The 16,063-nt window shown below is 40.3% G+C and overlaps 2 protein-coding genes across 3 annotated transcripts in view; both read left to right on the top strand.

Moving 5' to 3' along the window:
* The window catches only part of LOC116690099 (izumo sperm-egg fusion protein 1), a 61,474-nt gene extending 57,390 nt beyond the window's left edge, over positions 1–4,084 (top strand). Inside the window, exons 3-11 of one of the 2 annotated variants that reach the window (XM_032516853.1) lie at positions 687–960; positions 1,198–1,272; positions 1,387–1,470; positions 1,588–1,608; positions 1,783–1,872; positions 2,127–2,254; positions 2,434–2,584; positions 3,294–3,462; positions 3,892–4,084. In XM_032516853.1, coding sequence (XP_032372744.1) covers positions 759–960; positions 1,198–1,272; positions 1,387–1,470; positions 1,588–1,608; positions 1,783–1,872; positions 2,127–2,254; positions 2,434–2,584; positions 3,294–3,462; positions 3,892–3,973 — 1,002 coding nt within the window. In that variant the 5' untranslated portion in view covers positions 687–758 and the 3' untranslated portion in view covers positions 3,974–4,084. The remainder of the gene's footprint in view (positions 1–686; positions 961–1,197; positions 1,273–1,386; positions 1,471–1,587; positions 1,609–1,782; positions 1,873–2,126; positions 2,255–2,433; positions 2,585–3,293; positions 3,463–3,891) is intronic. The other variant, XM_032516854.1, reaches the window with a different exon arrangement.
* A 3,192-nt stretch (positions 4,085–7,276) lies between these two features.
* dusp2 (dual specificity phosphatase 2) lies at positions 7,277–10,254 on the top strand. The gene is made up of 4 exons (XM_032516855.1): positions 7,277–7,926; positions 8,223–8,344; positions 8,481–8,700; positions 9,277–10,254. Exons 1-4 carry the CDS (start codon positions 7,539–7,541, stop codon positions 9,492–9,494), a joined length of 948 nt encoding a protein of 315 aa, XP_032372746.1. The 5' UTR covers positions 7,277–7,538; the 3' UTR covers positions 9,495–10,254.
* Positions 10,255–16,063: the final 5,809 nt, after the last annotated feature.

Below are 16,063 nucleotides of genomic sequence, written 5' to 3'. Positions count from 1 at the left end.
TACCAGTTATGTATGGGCGTAACAGGTAATAAAAGTAAATTTTAGTTTCAGGCCCCTAAACACGTGTGTTTATTGCTTAATGCATTTGTGTTAAATGAAATTACCACAACCAAACTGACAGAAAACACTTTACTATACATACTATGCTGTAAACCTGTCCCAGAAAACACAAAATGGCTAGCATGGACCCACCAGCAATTTTTTTAGGTTATTAGGCAATGGGAATTATGACCTGACGCTAAAAGTAAAAGCAGAAGTGATGGGTGTTATCCTATTACTTGTGGCACTGTAGCAGTAGAAACATTATAGTATCTGCTGCTGTGGCTGGGTTAGCTCACTTGGCAGAGCAGGTGCACACATGTTGAGGTTTTCTCCTCTATATGGTGGCTGCGGGTTCAACTCTGACCTGTGGCTCTTTGCTGCATGTCATTCCCATTCTGTCTCCCCTTTTGTGTCTTTATCTGTCCTGTGGAATTAAATGCTTAAAATGCCCAAAAAATAATCTTTAAAAAACAAACAAAGTACCCGCTGCTGTAAGAGCAGCTGTAGGAGTGGTGATAACAAAGTTTCTCTGTAACGAAACCGTCTCTGGTGATGGCAGCAGGGTTGAAGCAGAGATGGTAATCTTTGGTTGTAGTAATAATGATGTTTTTAGCAGCAGTAATATTTGGCAACTCGGTTTTCAGAAACTGTGGAAAAATCACAATAGCCAAAGTGACTCAACCTGATGTGCCGGAAGCTCAGGATACATTGGTCAAATGCTGCTGTTGCTGGTGTCCCTGCTCTGCTGTGTCCCTGCAGCCGAGGCCTGTCTGCAGTGTGACCACAGGATCAGGCTCCTACTTGAGGACTTTGTCCTGTCTGCTCCCACTGTGGACAATCAGATTGAAATGAAAAAGATTTGTGATCATGCATACATGACCTACAAAGAGACCAGCCAGGAGCGAAAGGGAGTCATTGGTGAGTGACAACATGGCATGATTGTGGAGTATGCTATTAAGTGACCTAATACAACTTTTATATTGTCTCTTATTTTAATTTTTTTTAATTTTTTTGATAATGTCAGGAAACTAAAGTTTTTTTTTTATTATTTGGCAATTAAAGCTTTTACTGCTATTGCCCTTATTTGTTCTGAACTAAAGTATAAGTGAGATGCCCTAATCTGTAAAACATTTCTGTCGCTTTCCCACTGCTCAGATCCCACCACTCTGTACAGAGCCAGAACTGAGTACCAGAGTGAATTTGACCGCTTTTTGAAAACCAAGCAAACTGGTGAGAATCAAATGTATTCCCTTGTATAGCACTGAATACATTTAGATATGACACTGTAATCAGATCAAAGTCCACTATATATTAAGATAAAGCCTGCTCTTTTTTTTTTTAAAGGATCTGTAACATTTGAAGCCATTCAGATCCTGGAGAAGGGCAGGAAAATCCTAGAAAAACACTTGGACACATTTATTCGTGATGGTAATTGGCATAAATATCAGTGGGTGTTCTGCACAGTATGAGGCCGGGCACTTTATATAAGTCTGTGTCGTGTACAAAATGCATTAGTTACAGATCATTTGTTTGTCTCTATCTCAGGATTGTGCCCCAACAAGTGTGGTAAGTTTGTTCTGTCTGATCCGTCCTTCTATAGCTGTGTAAATCCTTGTAGGAGCACAACGTGTACTTACTATATATTCATTGCATGTTTACAGGACACGTGTGTGTGTGTGTGTGTGTGTGTGTGTGTGTCTGTGTGTGTGTGCGCGCACGCATGTGTGTTATGGTTTTCAGGTCTTTTGAAACAAAGAGTAATAGATTGCTTCTCTTGTCGCTACAAGATATACATCTGTCCCTCTCCCTCTGGCCAGCTGGACTGTGGTGGTATATTTCTATTTATTTGTTAGTGTGTATGTGTGTGCATGTTGTCGGTGAGTGGGCGGAGGCTAGTCTCTTTACTGAGAGTGCACCATTTAATTTTACATGGACACATGCTGTCACATGCGTGTAAATGTGTCCATAAGCGAGGCATTGCTGCAGCCAGTCCATGTGCACGGCTAATGAAAAGATTATTCAAGTTATCCTGACACAAACGAATGAAACATCTCTCATTTTCTCTCCTTTCACCCTTTCTCCAGAGTACCCAGTGCTGGCTGAGGAGGGAGGCCAGGCAGTGTTGAAATGTTTCCTTCCATGGCATCGTCTTCTGTTGGAAAAACCAGAGTACCACTACTCCTGGGCCCCCGGCGTGCCAGGAACTGTAAAGGTTAAAACCACTTTTCATACTTCCTGATTCCTTTGAATTATATTCTGTTCCTTATTTAGCTGTACAGTATCTGTACAGTATCATCATGAAAAGATGTTACTTACTTACTGTATCATACCCACTAACTTACAACTATCATTTGTGTGTGTATGTGTGTGTGTGCGCCTGCGTGTGTGCAGCTGATCGAGAGTAACTTCAAAGCCTTGGTAGTGACAGATGACTCATCTGTGGTCTTAAATCAGCTGCATATGGATGAACAAGGAACATATCGCTGCTCTCTGCAAGATCAACGTGGAACAGTCTTCTACCAAGTCACTTTCCTACTGACAGGTAGAGTACAGCTTTTAGACATGACCTTAAAGAAAAATGGTCAGACAATTTAATGCTGAAAGGGTCAAAGGCAACATCACATCCAAGTTAATTTAGCACTTTTTAATAATTGCCACATAAGCAAACAAATACTCAAATAAACAATTGTCAACTCTAAATAACTGGCAATGAACAAAACACTTTAAGATCTGTAAAACTGGGTGCTATAAAAATGTGAGATTAATCAAATGTCTGTCTTGGTGTACAAGTTAGTCTTCCAGCCCATGTTTAAGGATATCCATGACTTATCAAGCAAAACAGTTAATTTCAAAGTAATTACATTTTCTGAACTAAAGGCTTATAATTAGTTATTGCTTATGCGTGTATTTGTGGGGTGCAAGGCAGGGTGTGTCAAAATATTTGAGTGTTGGTGTTTTTTTCTCCTTTTATTGCAATGTGAGCTCTCTGTATTTTATGTTGTCTTTTCTTCCATACATATTCCTTATTGCTGTATGGATTTTAATACAACTCATATTAGGTTTAACTGTATTAAAATGTGCTTTACAGTATACCGCAGATAAAACTGGCTAAAAAATACTCCCAATCAGTGGATGCAACTACTTCTAAACTGAAAGATGTAATGTCCTGCCTCTATATTTGCCTATACACAAATATTGTTCTACAACTCTAAGAGCTCATCTCTCTGTTTTTTTCATACTCTTCTTCACAGTCTCCCATTTACCTGACCAAACACACCGACCCATGATCACTCTACCCTCACTCCCCCACAGAGACAACTACTCACCTTTTCAACCTGCTGCGGGCCTGCTGGTGCCAGTCATTGCCATGGTTACTGTTTTAAGTCTGGCAGCAAGCGTAGGCCTCCTTGTTGTTCTGGGGTAAGAGACAGTAAAATAAGTGGGTGGTGGAGAGAAAGAGAGTAGTGGAGGTTAGCAGGAAAGGGTGGATGTGAAAGAGGTGACACGGAACAGTCAGAGAGCATGACTAACCCTAAAAGATGCGAGATAAAGGAAGTGGTCATGTAATCATATAGTTTGAGAAGTGAATAATGATGTACAAAGCTTAGGTATATGTCATATCATATGAAGCTACAATAATTCATAAATAAGTTTATTGTTTACAATTGAACAGATTACGCCATTAAGCTGTTTTCTCTGAAAGTATAACTCACTTTTTCCAGGAAGTGATGTCAGTTACTGAAGCACAAAAATCAACAGGTGTTAACTTAGATGGACAGGTTTTTCTGTTATTTGTTTGTGCTAAGTTGGAACTGGAAAATTTGCATTACTGTGTTTATGATCTTTTAGAGTGATGATGAGTCAGAAGAGAGCTGCTGAGGAGCCGAGGAGAAGGAGGAAGGAGGAAAAAAACACACATAACACAGTGTGATGAAAATACTGTATACAGTACACACACATACATACAGTAAATGCCAGGGAGGTTTTACTTGCTTCATGTCAGATATTTCTCTCAGTGGCTGAATAAATTCCCCAACACAAAGTGCTAAATCATGTCTAGAAATAACAGAAGTTAGAAGTGGGAAAAGCTGTTAGCTACATGCAAATGAGGCACAAAGGTTGTCTAAATGTTTTTGATAAATATATTGTTTGCCCTAAACAATGAACTAGGATTGTCAATGTGAATCATGGTGAATCAAACACTGCGATCTCACTCATAAAAAGAATGTTTGTGGTGTAAGAAAACTAGAGCGTACAACACACCCACACTTACACACACACACACACACACACACATTTAAAAATCCCCCAGAAACCATCAACTTTCCATAACATTAAGCACCAGCTCGTCAAAACACGTGAATGATGTCACCCCAGCAGGGTCAAGTTCCCCTTGAATGGAGTGATGGTGGGAGTTTATGAGAGGAATAAGGGATGAGGTAAATCTCACGGATTACAGTGGGGTTTTTTCAGAGATTAAAATCCCCAGTCATCCAATTAATCCTGGATAATCCTCCTGTGCAAGGAAGGGGGAGATGTGGCGGGGTATAAGATAGCAGCAGATGTTTTCATCAGGGTTTCATTAAATGTTAATGTATCTATATATCCGTTCAGAGAGACTGAATAAGGGAACATTTTTGCATTACTTACAGTATAATGTCACAGTTTTCTTGCAACATGATCACCAGACTTAAATTCTGCTTCCGTCTGCCATCAGTATGCTCTTTGTAGATTTTGATGACACAAGTTGATTCAAAAGATAGCCACCTCTTTCTGTCATGTCATATTTCTACTTATTCTTGCCATTTTTATCTTTCATAAATTGTGCTATTATCAGCACCTTTGCTTGCTTTCAATGTAAAAGTCAAATTTCCTCCAATAGGACAGTAGAAAGTCATCATCATCCTCATCATTATCATTAACAACAACTAATTCACACCCATCTCTCAGCATTGTGTCAGGCCAGATGTATTGTTGGCGGAGTCCTTGGCAACCATGACGCTCTGATGTGCAAACATAGGAAAGATATTGAAACATCTGAACCAAATGAAAGTAAAAGCGAGTGATCGATTGACGTATGAGTCATCGCATCCTGGAATTAAGTAAATAAGTCACCTCTGAAATCAATCTGTGCTTTGGTTTTTTAGGGTAATTTCTCGTAAACATTTTGAATCAGGTTTAGTCAGTTTGGGTCATGAGCTGTGACGAATGTAGCTTGGGTTGTGATTCTACAGTATGAGGGGGGGGCTGTTGAGGCCTGCATGGATGGTGACAGGATGTATGTACAGTGCTTTTTCCTGTCGGGCTGCTGAGATGGGGGCGAATGTTAAAAAAAGAAGCCATTCTTTAAGACTCCCTCACACAGAGACACGTCACACTTGTCCAACTCAACAGACCTCACTTCACTGTGGGTTTGTACAGTATGTGTGTGTTCAAGCCCAAAGTGCAGATTGAGGCTACAGTAAATGCATGCTCAGCAGCTCTGCTGACAGCCATGATGTACTGTGTACCAAAGTGTGTAAGTGTAAGTGTGTGTAAGTGTGTGTGTGCAGTGAATTTGCAGCCTCAGCTGGGGGAGAGCATGACGAAGTGGGAGTGCTGCTGAGGGACCAGCAGACAGCGGTGAGAGAGAGAAGGGAAGTGGGAACATGAAGAAAGTGGAGTCAGAGGTTTGAGTGGGAGACGTACGTGGGAAGGCAGAGTCATTTGAACGTGGGTTGTGAGGAAATTAGGACAAAGACATTAGATTAAACTTTGATATAAACTGTCCCACACTGCACACTGTACAAAAAATATGTTATTCTGTAGATTACAGGATAATGTTATACTGTGGTGGAAAGATATCTATAATATCCTACTCATTTAGATTACTGGACTTAAATATTACTCATTTAGAATTATTGGACTTAAATATTACTCATTTAGATTACTGGATTTAAATATTACTCATTTAGAATTGAGTCAACTTGTATTGAAAACTACTCAAGTAAAAGCAAAAAAAGACTGCTCTTGAGATGTACTTTAAGCCACTAAAATTTCAACTCTAAGGTGTTTCACTAAATATTCACAACTAGATAAGCAACAATTAAAGTTTCAAAGCAAGTTTAACACTCAAAAACAAATCCATTTCATCAGGAAACAGACTTCAAACCAGAAGATTAAACTACAAAAAAATACGTCACTCATTTTAAGTAACTGTTCTAACTTTAAAGGTGCTCTAAGCAATGTCACACATTTTTAAAGCATTGAAAACTATCCGCTAGCTGCCTGTCCCCTAAACACACTATAAAAAACGTGGTCTCTGTAAACAGCCCAGGCACCACAAACAGCAACAAAATAATCTGTGCCAACCTGCACCACCAAACATAACAAACAGTCTTGACGTTCCAGCCAATAACCGACAAGAAGGATTTGGGGGTGGGGGGGTTAGTGCACGGAAGGGAGGGAGAGGGGACGGGATGAGGAGCAGGGAGGGGCGAGCTAGCCTTGTTTTGTTTGAAAATACTTTGAATGTCATCAAGAAGTGACATCACCCAACATTGCTTAGAGCACCTTTAAAGAAACTTTAAGGTCACCGAGAAAAAGCCTTCCTGAGTCTCATCTTTTTAACAGGAACACACCCTACCAACCGTCATCCGTCTTCATTGTTTTATTACAAAGAACCTCATAGTGTGCCATCTTTACTTATTTAACATTATCAATGAAAAACCTATATCCAGTGCACCGAGCAGCTGTTTTATTGTGAGGCGGGGATTTTAATTTTTGTGTTGTGTAGGCCTAATAGACTATACTGTCATAGAGAAGAAACTGTGCTGTAGATTTCCCAGCAGAGCAGCAACAAGGCAATTCCAACTTGTTCTGGTATTTTATCAGTGCAACATTTCACTTTTCCTCAATGTAAAAAGCAACAACCAAAGGGAAGTCATTGAGAGGACTGTGATACTTTAGTGTGTTCTGCATGAAAACAAGCTGTAATGCAGTGGCATACAGAAGCTCAGGTTTAATCTAACCTAAATAACTAGCGGTGGTTGGGTTTTAACATCCTCATTCAACACAAAAACAAGGGATAACCCCAGACGAGCCAGTGCGCGGTAGGAAAATCAGTCTTGACGTCAGTGTCCATATGAGGAGTGACGGTCAGGCCTTATATGGTTCTTCCGCTTGTGACGTTACTCCTTCTGTGGAAAACAAAGGCGGGGCCGCGGTGACCCCGCCCTTCTCACAGCTGTTATCAATGAACAAGTGAAACTCAAGCTACAGTAAAGATGATTTTAACAGACCTGACGGAGAAGGCAGAACGTGCTCTCTAGATATATTTACAGTAGATTTTAAAATCATCTCCAAAAGTTCTTTATTATCTTAAAATACACACAGAAAAAACCCTTAACCCGGATTTATTTATTTTTTATTCTTTGAAAGCCTATTTTAGTCGTTAAAAACAAATTGGCTCCTTATTTATTAGTTTTAACTTGTTTTAAATACACTTTTTTTCAGCCATGAGTTCAAGCAGTGAGCCTTTGGAAATAAGTGGCAATGAGCTGGTTCAAATACTCAGGACCCCCCGGGAACAGCACACCGCTGCTGGCTGTGTGCTGCTCGACTGCAGACCTTTCCTCGACTTTTCTTTTACGCACATTTTCGAGTCCCGAAACGTCAACTGGAACTCAGTGCTGCGTCGTAGATCCAAGAGCTCAGTGGTGGCTCTGGAGTGGCTCATCCCGGACAAGACGCTCCAGGGCCGGCTGCGGCGCGGGGAGTTCTCCCCGGTGGTGGTGGTGGATGAGCGCAGCCGCTCCGTGGCCGACCTGAAGGCAGAGAGCGTGGCCCAGATGCTGCTCACCGCCCTGCAAAACGAGGTTCAGACGCCGATCTGCTTTCTGCAAGGTAATTAGACTTTTTCTTCACCAATGTTGATGCACCAAAATGTGTCCTTTTTTTGAGTTTTTGAAGTTTTCTGACTTCAAAAACTCAAACATGAGCCATGTGTGTAGGTTACTAATACTTATGCACTGATCATATGTAAGCTGAGTTAATAGAAGTATTTTTTTTTTATGTAAGAGTGTAATTTGTTTAATCTCAATAACCTAAAGGATAAACAAGCTGATGAACTTGCAATTTAAGTTATGTGTCATGTATATATAAAGATGACTTTAGCTAATACTGTGTGATCTCCATTTTAGGTGGATTTGAGGGATTTTCAGAGGCCTATCCAGAGCTCTGTTACAGCTCAGCCAGCAATCACCTCTCTGCAGTGGAACCAGAGCCAACAGTGACAGGTCGGAGGACACCAGCATATGATCAGGTAAAATAAACCTTTACAACTTAACAAAGAGTTTGAATGATAACACAATCTAAAATTGTATAGCATAAAAAGACCAAACTGCTTAGTTGTTGTTCTTGGTTTTAAACATGGACTGTCTTGAATTTGTAAATTGCAGGGTGGTCCAGTGGAGCTGCTGCCCTTCCTGTTTTTGGGCAGTGCCATCCACTCATCCCGCAGAGAGACCCTCGCAGCTGCGGGCATCACAGCTGTGCTCAACGTTTCCTCCACATGCCCTAACTTCTATGAGGGGGAGTTTCAGTACCTGCGGCTCACTGTGGAGGACAGCCTAGCTGCTGACATCCGAGCCTGCTTCACCACAGCCATCGCCTTCATCGGTGAGTTTCCCCCCTAAACATCCATAGCTCCCAGCCTGTGTAAAGGGTAACCTTCAGATGGAACTTCAGTTATCATTTGCTCACTGTTTTGTAACAAAGTCAGTAGACCCACCAAACACACAGATAATTAGTCTCCTTTTAGTTGAGTGAGTCATCTTTTTACACTCTTGATGAAACATGAAATATCCAAAACATTTCTCTAAGCAGCTTGTACACTATAATCCATTCTGTAGCCTAGATTTATGGGCCAACAGTGTAATCGTCTGATTACAAAACAACTGGATTACACTGCACGTGATGTGGAAGGGAACTTTATTAGCATATTACTTTTTTTCTTTTGCCCGTTTTGACCCCTTTTAACTTGTAAAGTTAATGTCAGTTGGAGACAGAGGTGGAGTCATGCATTTTTGTATCTAGGTTGTTTTTGTTTCTGTAATCATTCAGTTTAAAGCTTTCTTTGTATTGCTGCTTGTGAAACATTCTCTATGATGTCAAAAAAACTGATGTGAAATGAAGCGCAATATGCTGATCTCTCTTCCTCTTGCTGTCTCGTCTTTTTCCGCTCTCCGCCTACAGACTCAGTGAAGCAAAGTGGTGGTCGGGTGTTGGTGCATTGCCAGGCAGGTATCTCCCGCTCTGCTACCATATGTCTGGCCTACCTCATGCACACGCAGCGCGTCAAGCTGGATGAGGCCTTTGACTTTGTGAAGCAGCGGCGTCAGGTCATCTCCCCCAACCTGGCCTTTATGGGACAGCTGCTGCAGTTTGAGACTGACGTGCTGTGCCATGGATGAAGACCACAGGTTGCATTTCTTTCAATTCATTCTCCTGCCTCTTGCAGGCGTTGACTTTATCCGCCATTATCAACACTTGTGTGTACAAATGTACTGTTTGTACAATTGAAACTAATACATTTCAGAAGTATATGCTTTTATACATTCAGAGAAAAGCTAGTTGTGCTGCTGGCATCACATGGCCAGTGGATCTGAACCTCCTACTCCAGGAGAAACTGATAAACAGCATTCGGCAATATACACTTGTTTTGAACAATTGTGATTCTGAGCCAGCAAGTTGGAGCAGCTATGAGGTAATTTCCCTGACATGTTCTACTCAAGGGAATGGTGCCTTTGTGTCTGGTTGTGTGTTTGTGCGTTATTTTGTTTGACTTATGTGCCTGATCTTTTGCAAGGACTGTCTTATTTTCATACCGGAAGTCCTTCCTTCACATTTACGACCACTGTGACATGACAGGTCTTTTTATGAGACAACACTGTGTTAACTACTAAAGGCAATACTGGATGAATCTCCAATTGTATTGTCTACTTTATAAAATGCACTATCCACTGTTGGTGTCATTGCATTCTGTATCCTGAGATAGATTACACTTGGTAAACTCAAGCTGGAAGAAGTTGTTTTTTTATTATGTATGTAATATAATATGTTTTTATTTATTTCAACATTTGTTTTGACAGTGTTGGTATTATTACTGCACTTTAAAGTTTGGCTGATTCCTTCTGTTTTTTTCCACTAAAATAAAACTTGCTGGAGAAAACACTGAGTCTGTTTACTCAGGCATAATGTCTTTATTGTGCTGTGACACAAATTTCACTTCTTATATCCTAGAAAATATACAGTCCACAAAACAAATTCATAAGTTCAAACCGATCTTGCTGCTCTTGCTAAACCAGAAGGTATTAAAACTTTGTATTGCTGAGTGTTTTGTAGGATTATCCACAGAGAATGGGTTTTACAGTCTGAGGGCCTTTTTGACCTCAATAATCACTGACATAAATTTCACATCTACTTCCTCAACTTGCTAGGACAACTTTGGACATTCGTCACAAGGATTTTTTTTTTTCAACAATGCATTTGCAAAAGAGCTGAAAGCCGTAGCAGACATTTATAAATCACAAAGTTTAGAAAGTCGATTAAAGAACTACTCACATAGACTTGTAACCCAGTAAGCATACCAACAATACATTCTTGTTACATACTGCATGTGGCTTTAATTTGACCAAATAGTGGTTCCTCATTTTGCACGATTCTAGCTGAACTATTATCACACCCACGTCGATCTATGTTCAAACATGTCAACAGCTGTTTGTCAGAGTAACCAAAGGTCACAAGAATATCAGGCACAGTTACCTTATGTTAATATGGGTAAAAGTCTCCTTTCCATGAATTTACACTAAATTAGTCACACTATTTTGAACATTACATTATTATAAAGAACACATTGTATAATGACAACTTAAACAAAATTCAGTCAACTTGGCAGAGATGACAGAGAACTACCACTAATAGTGCAATCAAGACTAGTTGCCACCACTAACCTCATCCCCTGATGCAAATTATGCTAGCCACACTCTTGTCATAGCCATAGCTAATCCAATCCACTTTATATATATATAGCACGATTTTAACACACAAGGGTTCCAAAGTGCTGCACAAAAAGATAATACAGAATAAATAGATAACACAATACTACTACTTCCTCTCATTTGGAAGTATCCATTGCCCAAAATGAATGTGAGCATAATTGTCATACTTGGCTTCTTCCTTCCCCTAGCCACAGTTTTCCAGACAGAGAGACTCTCACTTTCACAGCCACATTCATATCAATTGAAGTATATGCATACAATTAAAACATTTGAATGCATATTTCCATTAAGCATAGCTTCAGTTGGGACACATTCATGCATCCGAATGATAATAATAATGTAATACACAATGTAATTCAGTACAATAACCCTTTTCTTACTTTAAGTACACTTTGCTGATAATACTTTACAGAAGGATATTGAATACAGGACTTACTTGGGGTATTTTTACATTGTTTTACTAGTATATTTAAAGTAGAGGATTGGAGTACTTTTTCTATCACTGTAGGTAGTTTCAAAAGAAAAATGACTACATGTAACTGAGTATAGTTACTCACGTTACTGTACTTAAGTTAAGTACACATTTGAGTACTTGAGTCCTTTCTTTTCATGTAACTTTCTGCCTCTACAACATTTCAGAAGGAATATTGCAATTTGTACTTTACAACAATTAAAACCTGACAGTTTTTTTAGTTACTACTTACTTTACAGTTAAACTAGCCAACAGAATGCACAGCTATAGTTGAAGCAATTAGTTGATTTGTCAATTATTTGATTGATAGAAAATGAAATGCCAATCGGGGACATTTTGTGCAGTAAGTATTTTTGCTTTGAGTACTTTACATTTTCCTTACATAATTTTACTTAAGTAACAGTTTCAATGCAGGACTCTTACTTGTATTTTTACAGTGTGGTATAATTATTTTAAAGTAAGTGAAGGATCTAAATACCACCACTGTATTAACACCTAACCAGCTTCAACAAGCAGTGGATATTAGTTTGTGGTGAGACAGTGCTGCTCTCTAGTGACAACTTTTGCAAAGACCAGAAAGGTAATAAAAGAATATCCAGCAGATGGCACCAGTAGACTGTTTAATAACTGTGGCAGCCTTTTTATTATGATGAAAACACAGAAATGTCATATGTGCACAACTCTCTCTCTATCTCTCTCTCTCTCTCTCTCTCTCTCTCTCTCTTTCTCTCTCTCTCTCTCTCTCTCTCTTTCTCACTCGCTTTCTCTCTCTCTTTCTTACGCACTCACTCTCGCAAACACACACCCGCACACACCCACACACACACACACACACCCACACACACACACACACACACACACACACACACACACACACACACACACACACACACTTCTAATCTGTGCTGTTTCCTAATGCATGGTTGTCTAAACATTTAAATGACTTTTGGTATCATCTCACTTGGTAATTTATCCATTTCGTTTGAATGTCTTCCTCCTCTCGTTTGCTACATTCAGCCCCTTCTCTGTCATTCTGTCAGGCTCCTTAATGAAAACAGACTCAAACCGTTACTTACACTCTGTGTCCACATTAAACTAGTGTCAGGGTCAAGCATATTACATTAGGCTGTGGCAGTACCTCCCTTTGGTGTGTGTAATTGTGTTGGTGTGTGCTTGTGCCTGTACTATATGTACAAAAAGAAAATGTTAGGCATTTGCACAGAGATCACACACAACAATATTTGCTGTTCACAGCTGAAGATTGTGTTACTCAATTTCAACAAGAAATCCCATTTCTGTCAGGTGAATTACGTCAAGAACAACGCAGGCAATAAAAAATTGCTTTAAGAGATTTTATTGAATAAATTACAAATTAAAATTGGCGGTATGGCTCTGTTCCGAGGAGGGGGCAGCAGCAGCATTAGGGGATGCTCACAGTTTAAGATTGGGAGAGCCAAACTCCTCCCCCATATGAACAGAACAGCAACGACAACATAGAAGCGTATATCACATTATAGATGACAAGGTAGAGCTGGGGAAGAGGTGGCCTTGCATAGATGCAACCACCAAGCAGTAAGAGCAAACTAAAGCAGCTTTGAGTAGTCATTTAGCAGAGGAGAGTTGACCAGCTGATGGGCTGCTGCAGCTCAGCTAATGCGACCGTGTTGTTGGTCTGTTAGCGGCGTCTTGACTACTTGGCCTGCCAGAACTGAAGCTGAAACACTCTATTAAGAGAAACTTGCTATTAATATTTTTAGCTGGGAGAATTATAATGTGGTGATGCAACACACACACGCACACGTACACACACACAAGCAGCCGTTGTCCTTATTACAAATGCAGTCAGGAAAAGTGACCAGTGTGACCATCTGGGAGAGGTCCATGTAATTGCTTGCAGGTTACACACACTCTCACACTGTACCACTGAGGGCACTCACTGATATGATGTATTCCAACGAGTCCAGTTGAAGGGTAACAAGAATATAAACAGATAGAAAAATTAGATGAAAACATACTCTATGTACATGTTTTCAGACTTCTTTTTCTAGTCTTTGTTTTTATTGTGAAATACTGAGTCATTTTACCTCTTCAAGCCTCTAAAACCATCCATATACTCAACAACAACAAGAACAAATCTTTATTTGGTTGACATGCTTGCAACTCATAGTCAAATGCAACTTGTGACAATGAGTCGCAAGTACACTTTACTTCAAAAGCCAAAAAAGTTTTGGAACAGCTGCCTTTGTCCCCAACAGTAACATTTAAAATCACAACTACATGCCTAACCCCAAACAGTATCATCAAGTGAGCTAAACTGTATTCTAATTTTTAATAAAGTCGTAACGCATTTGCTGGCCAAAATGTACCTAGTTTCCAAATTCTCAATTTAAAAAAACAAACTCATCCTCACAACGATGCATGAGCATGCACGCACAAAAAAAACAGGAAGCATTATTTAGCACTTATTTGGGAAACAGTCTTAAAGACTAATTTCCTTCACTTCTTCTTAGTTGTGTTAAATCTTCCTGTACCAAGAGACTTCAGGAGGTGTTTGAATGAAAAAAGTTTTCTCAAAGAGTGGATGCCTTTTTACAGACTAGGTGCAGTGTGGATTTCAAGCAAGAATTACTGATCCTGGAGCCCAGATAGCTCTGTTGGCAGAGCTGGTGTCCATAAATAGAGGTTTACTCCTCAACACAGTGGGCCTGGACTCAACTCTGACCTGCAGCCCTTTGCTGCATGTCGTTCCCCCTCTCTCTCCCCTTTCATGTCTTCAGCTGTGCTGTCAAAAAATAAAGGTTGAAAATGCCCAAAAAATCATCTTTAAAAAAAGAATTACTGATCCATGAAGGAAGAATTTCCTCCTGATTTGTTTAGTGTGTGTGTGTGTGTGTGTGTGTGTGTGTGTGTGTTTGTATATCACATGCTCTTACACAACAAGCACTTCAGAAGCGATGTACTGTGCACCGAACGCTGTGTGCTGCTCAGTCTCCATAACCTTACCATCAGTGACACACCCTTCTCCCCCAGAATGCATTTTCAGTGTGTCACTAAGCAAAGTTCACCCATGGAAACAGAGACACTTGATTGGAGTGCACTCGCCCGCTAAAAGCTTTATTCTCTTTGTCTTTATATTTAGAATGTGTAGTGTGGAGCGGAAAATGTACAAACCATTATTGGCTGCTGCTTCAGGTCACACAATCAGAGAGCAGTGCTCCCAATTGTAATTCCATTGGTGGCTAGCTGGGTTTCTCGCTCATTAAAGCAGCAATGCGTGGGGGACGCACTACAAAAACAAGTAAACACTACCTCCTACCTACACATCATTCATAAGATTGTTGTGTGTTCCATGTGTAGGATGGTGAGCGGTGTGTGTGTGTGTGTGTGTGTGTGTGTGTGTGTGTGTGTGTGTTGCTTTTGTGTGTTGTTTGTGTGTGTTTTTGTCACAGAGGCCACAAACACCACAGGATAAACTCTGTCTGTCTGTTTCATTTATGGCTCAGTAAAACAGTGACATGACGTAGGTTTCACTCGATAATTGAACAATTGAGCACTTGATCTCAGGTAGGCAACACATCACGAGGTGTGCTGTGGATGCCTGTGCTTCTTAGGGGAGGAAGGGTTGCAGGGTGCAGAGGAATTTAAATGGAAGTCAAGTGACGTAAATGCATGAGTGCAGAAAAAATGAGCTGCACACCCCTGCCCTGCAGCTCGCACAATGAGCAGAGGTGGAAGTTAGCACAGTGCATTTACCCAGTCGGCTTTGAGAGAGCGGTATAGCTGAACATGAAGAGACTTTCACTGGATCATATTTCATAAGAAAATTAGTCACTTTCACTGCAATGTTTATTAGATGGTTGTAATGACTTCTTTAAGGTTTTCTAGCAATCTTTATTAAGGACACGGATGATAAAACACAGCACAACAGCATGTACACAACTCTTACCCTTGCCTCAAAACAGCGGCTGTATTTTAGCCTGGAAACCCTCAAACATTGGTCTTACCTTTGAACTTACCTAACCAAAAATCAGAGAGCAGGTTTATGACCATGAGAAGCTAAAACTTGAGTATCAGTGACTTACTTGACCTCCAGTTGCTGCAGCGAAAACGTTTATTTTCCCTAAAAGACTGCAGGTGTTGGAGGTTCTGTTGAAACTTGTGTGAAGAACCAAGTCTAAAGATCAGACAGGTTTTCTATCATTGATCCGCCAAATGTGCTGTTCCACATATTGAAGGGGATGATGATGACGTTTACATTGCATGTCATGTAGCTAACGCTTTTAACTTAAGAAACTTACAATTGCTACATATGTCAGAGGCCACACACCTCTGGAGCAACTAGTGGTTAAGTGTTTTGCTCAGTCACACATTGGTTGATGTTTCGCAGTGGGAATCGAACCCAGATCTCCCACACCAAAGGAACACGTCATATCTACTGCACCATCACCACATGATGGCGAAGCTGCTGCTGCGGCTGAGGATGATGATGATGATGATGATGATGATGATG

The sequence above is a fragment of the Etheostoma spectabile genome, chromosome 5 (assembly GCF_008692095.1).
Source record: "Etheostoma spectabile isolate EspeVRDwgs_2016 chromosome 5, UIUC_Espe_1.0, whole genome shotgun sequence".
Taxonomy (NCBI): Eukaryota; Metazoa; Chordata; class Actinopteri; order Perciformes; family Percidae; genus Etheostoma; species Etheostoma spectabile.
The sequence above is the reverse complement of the archived record's forward strand: the minus strand, read 5'-3'. Positions and strand labels throughout refer to the sequence as shown.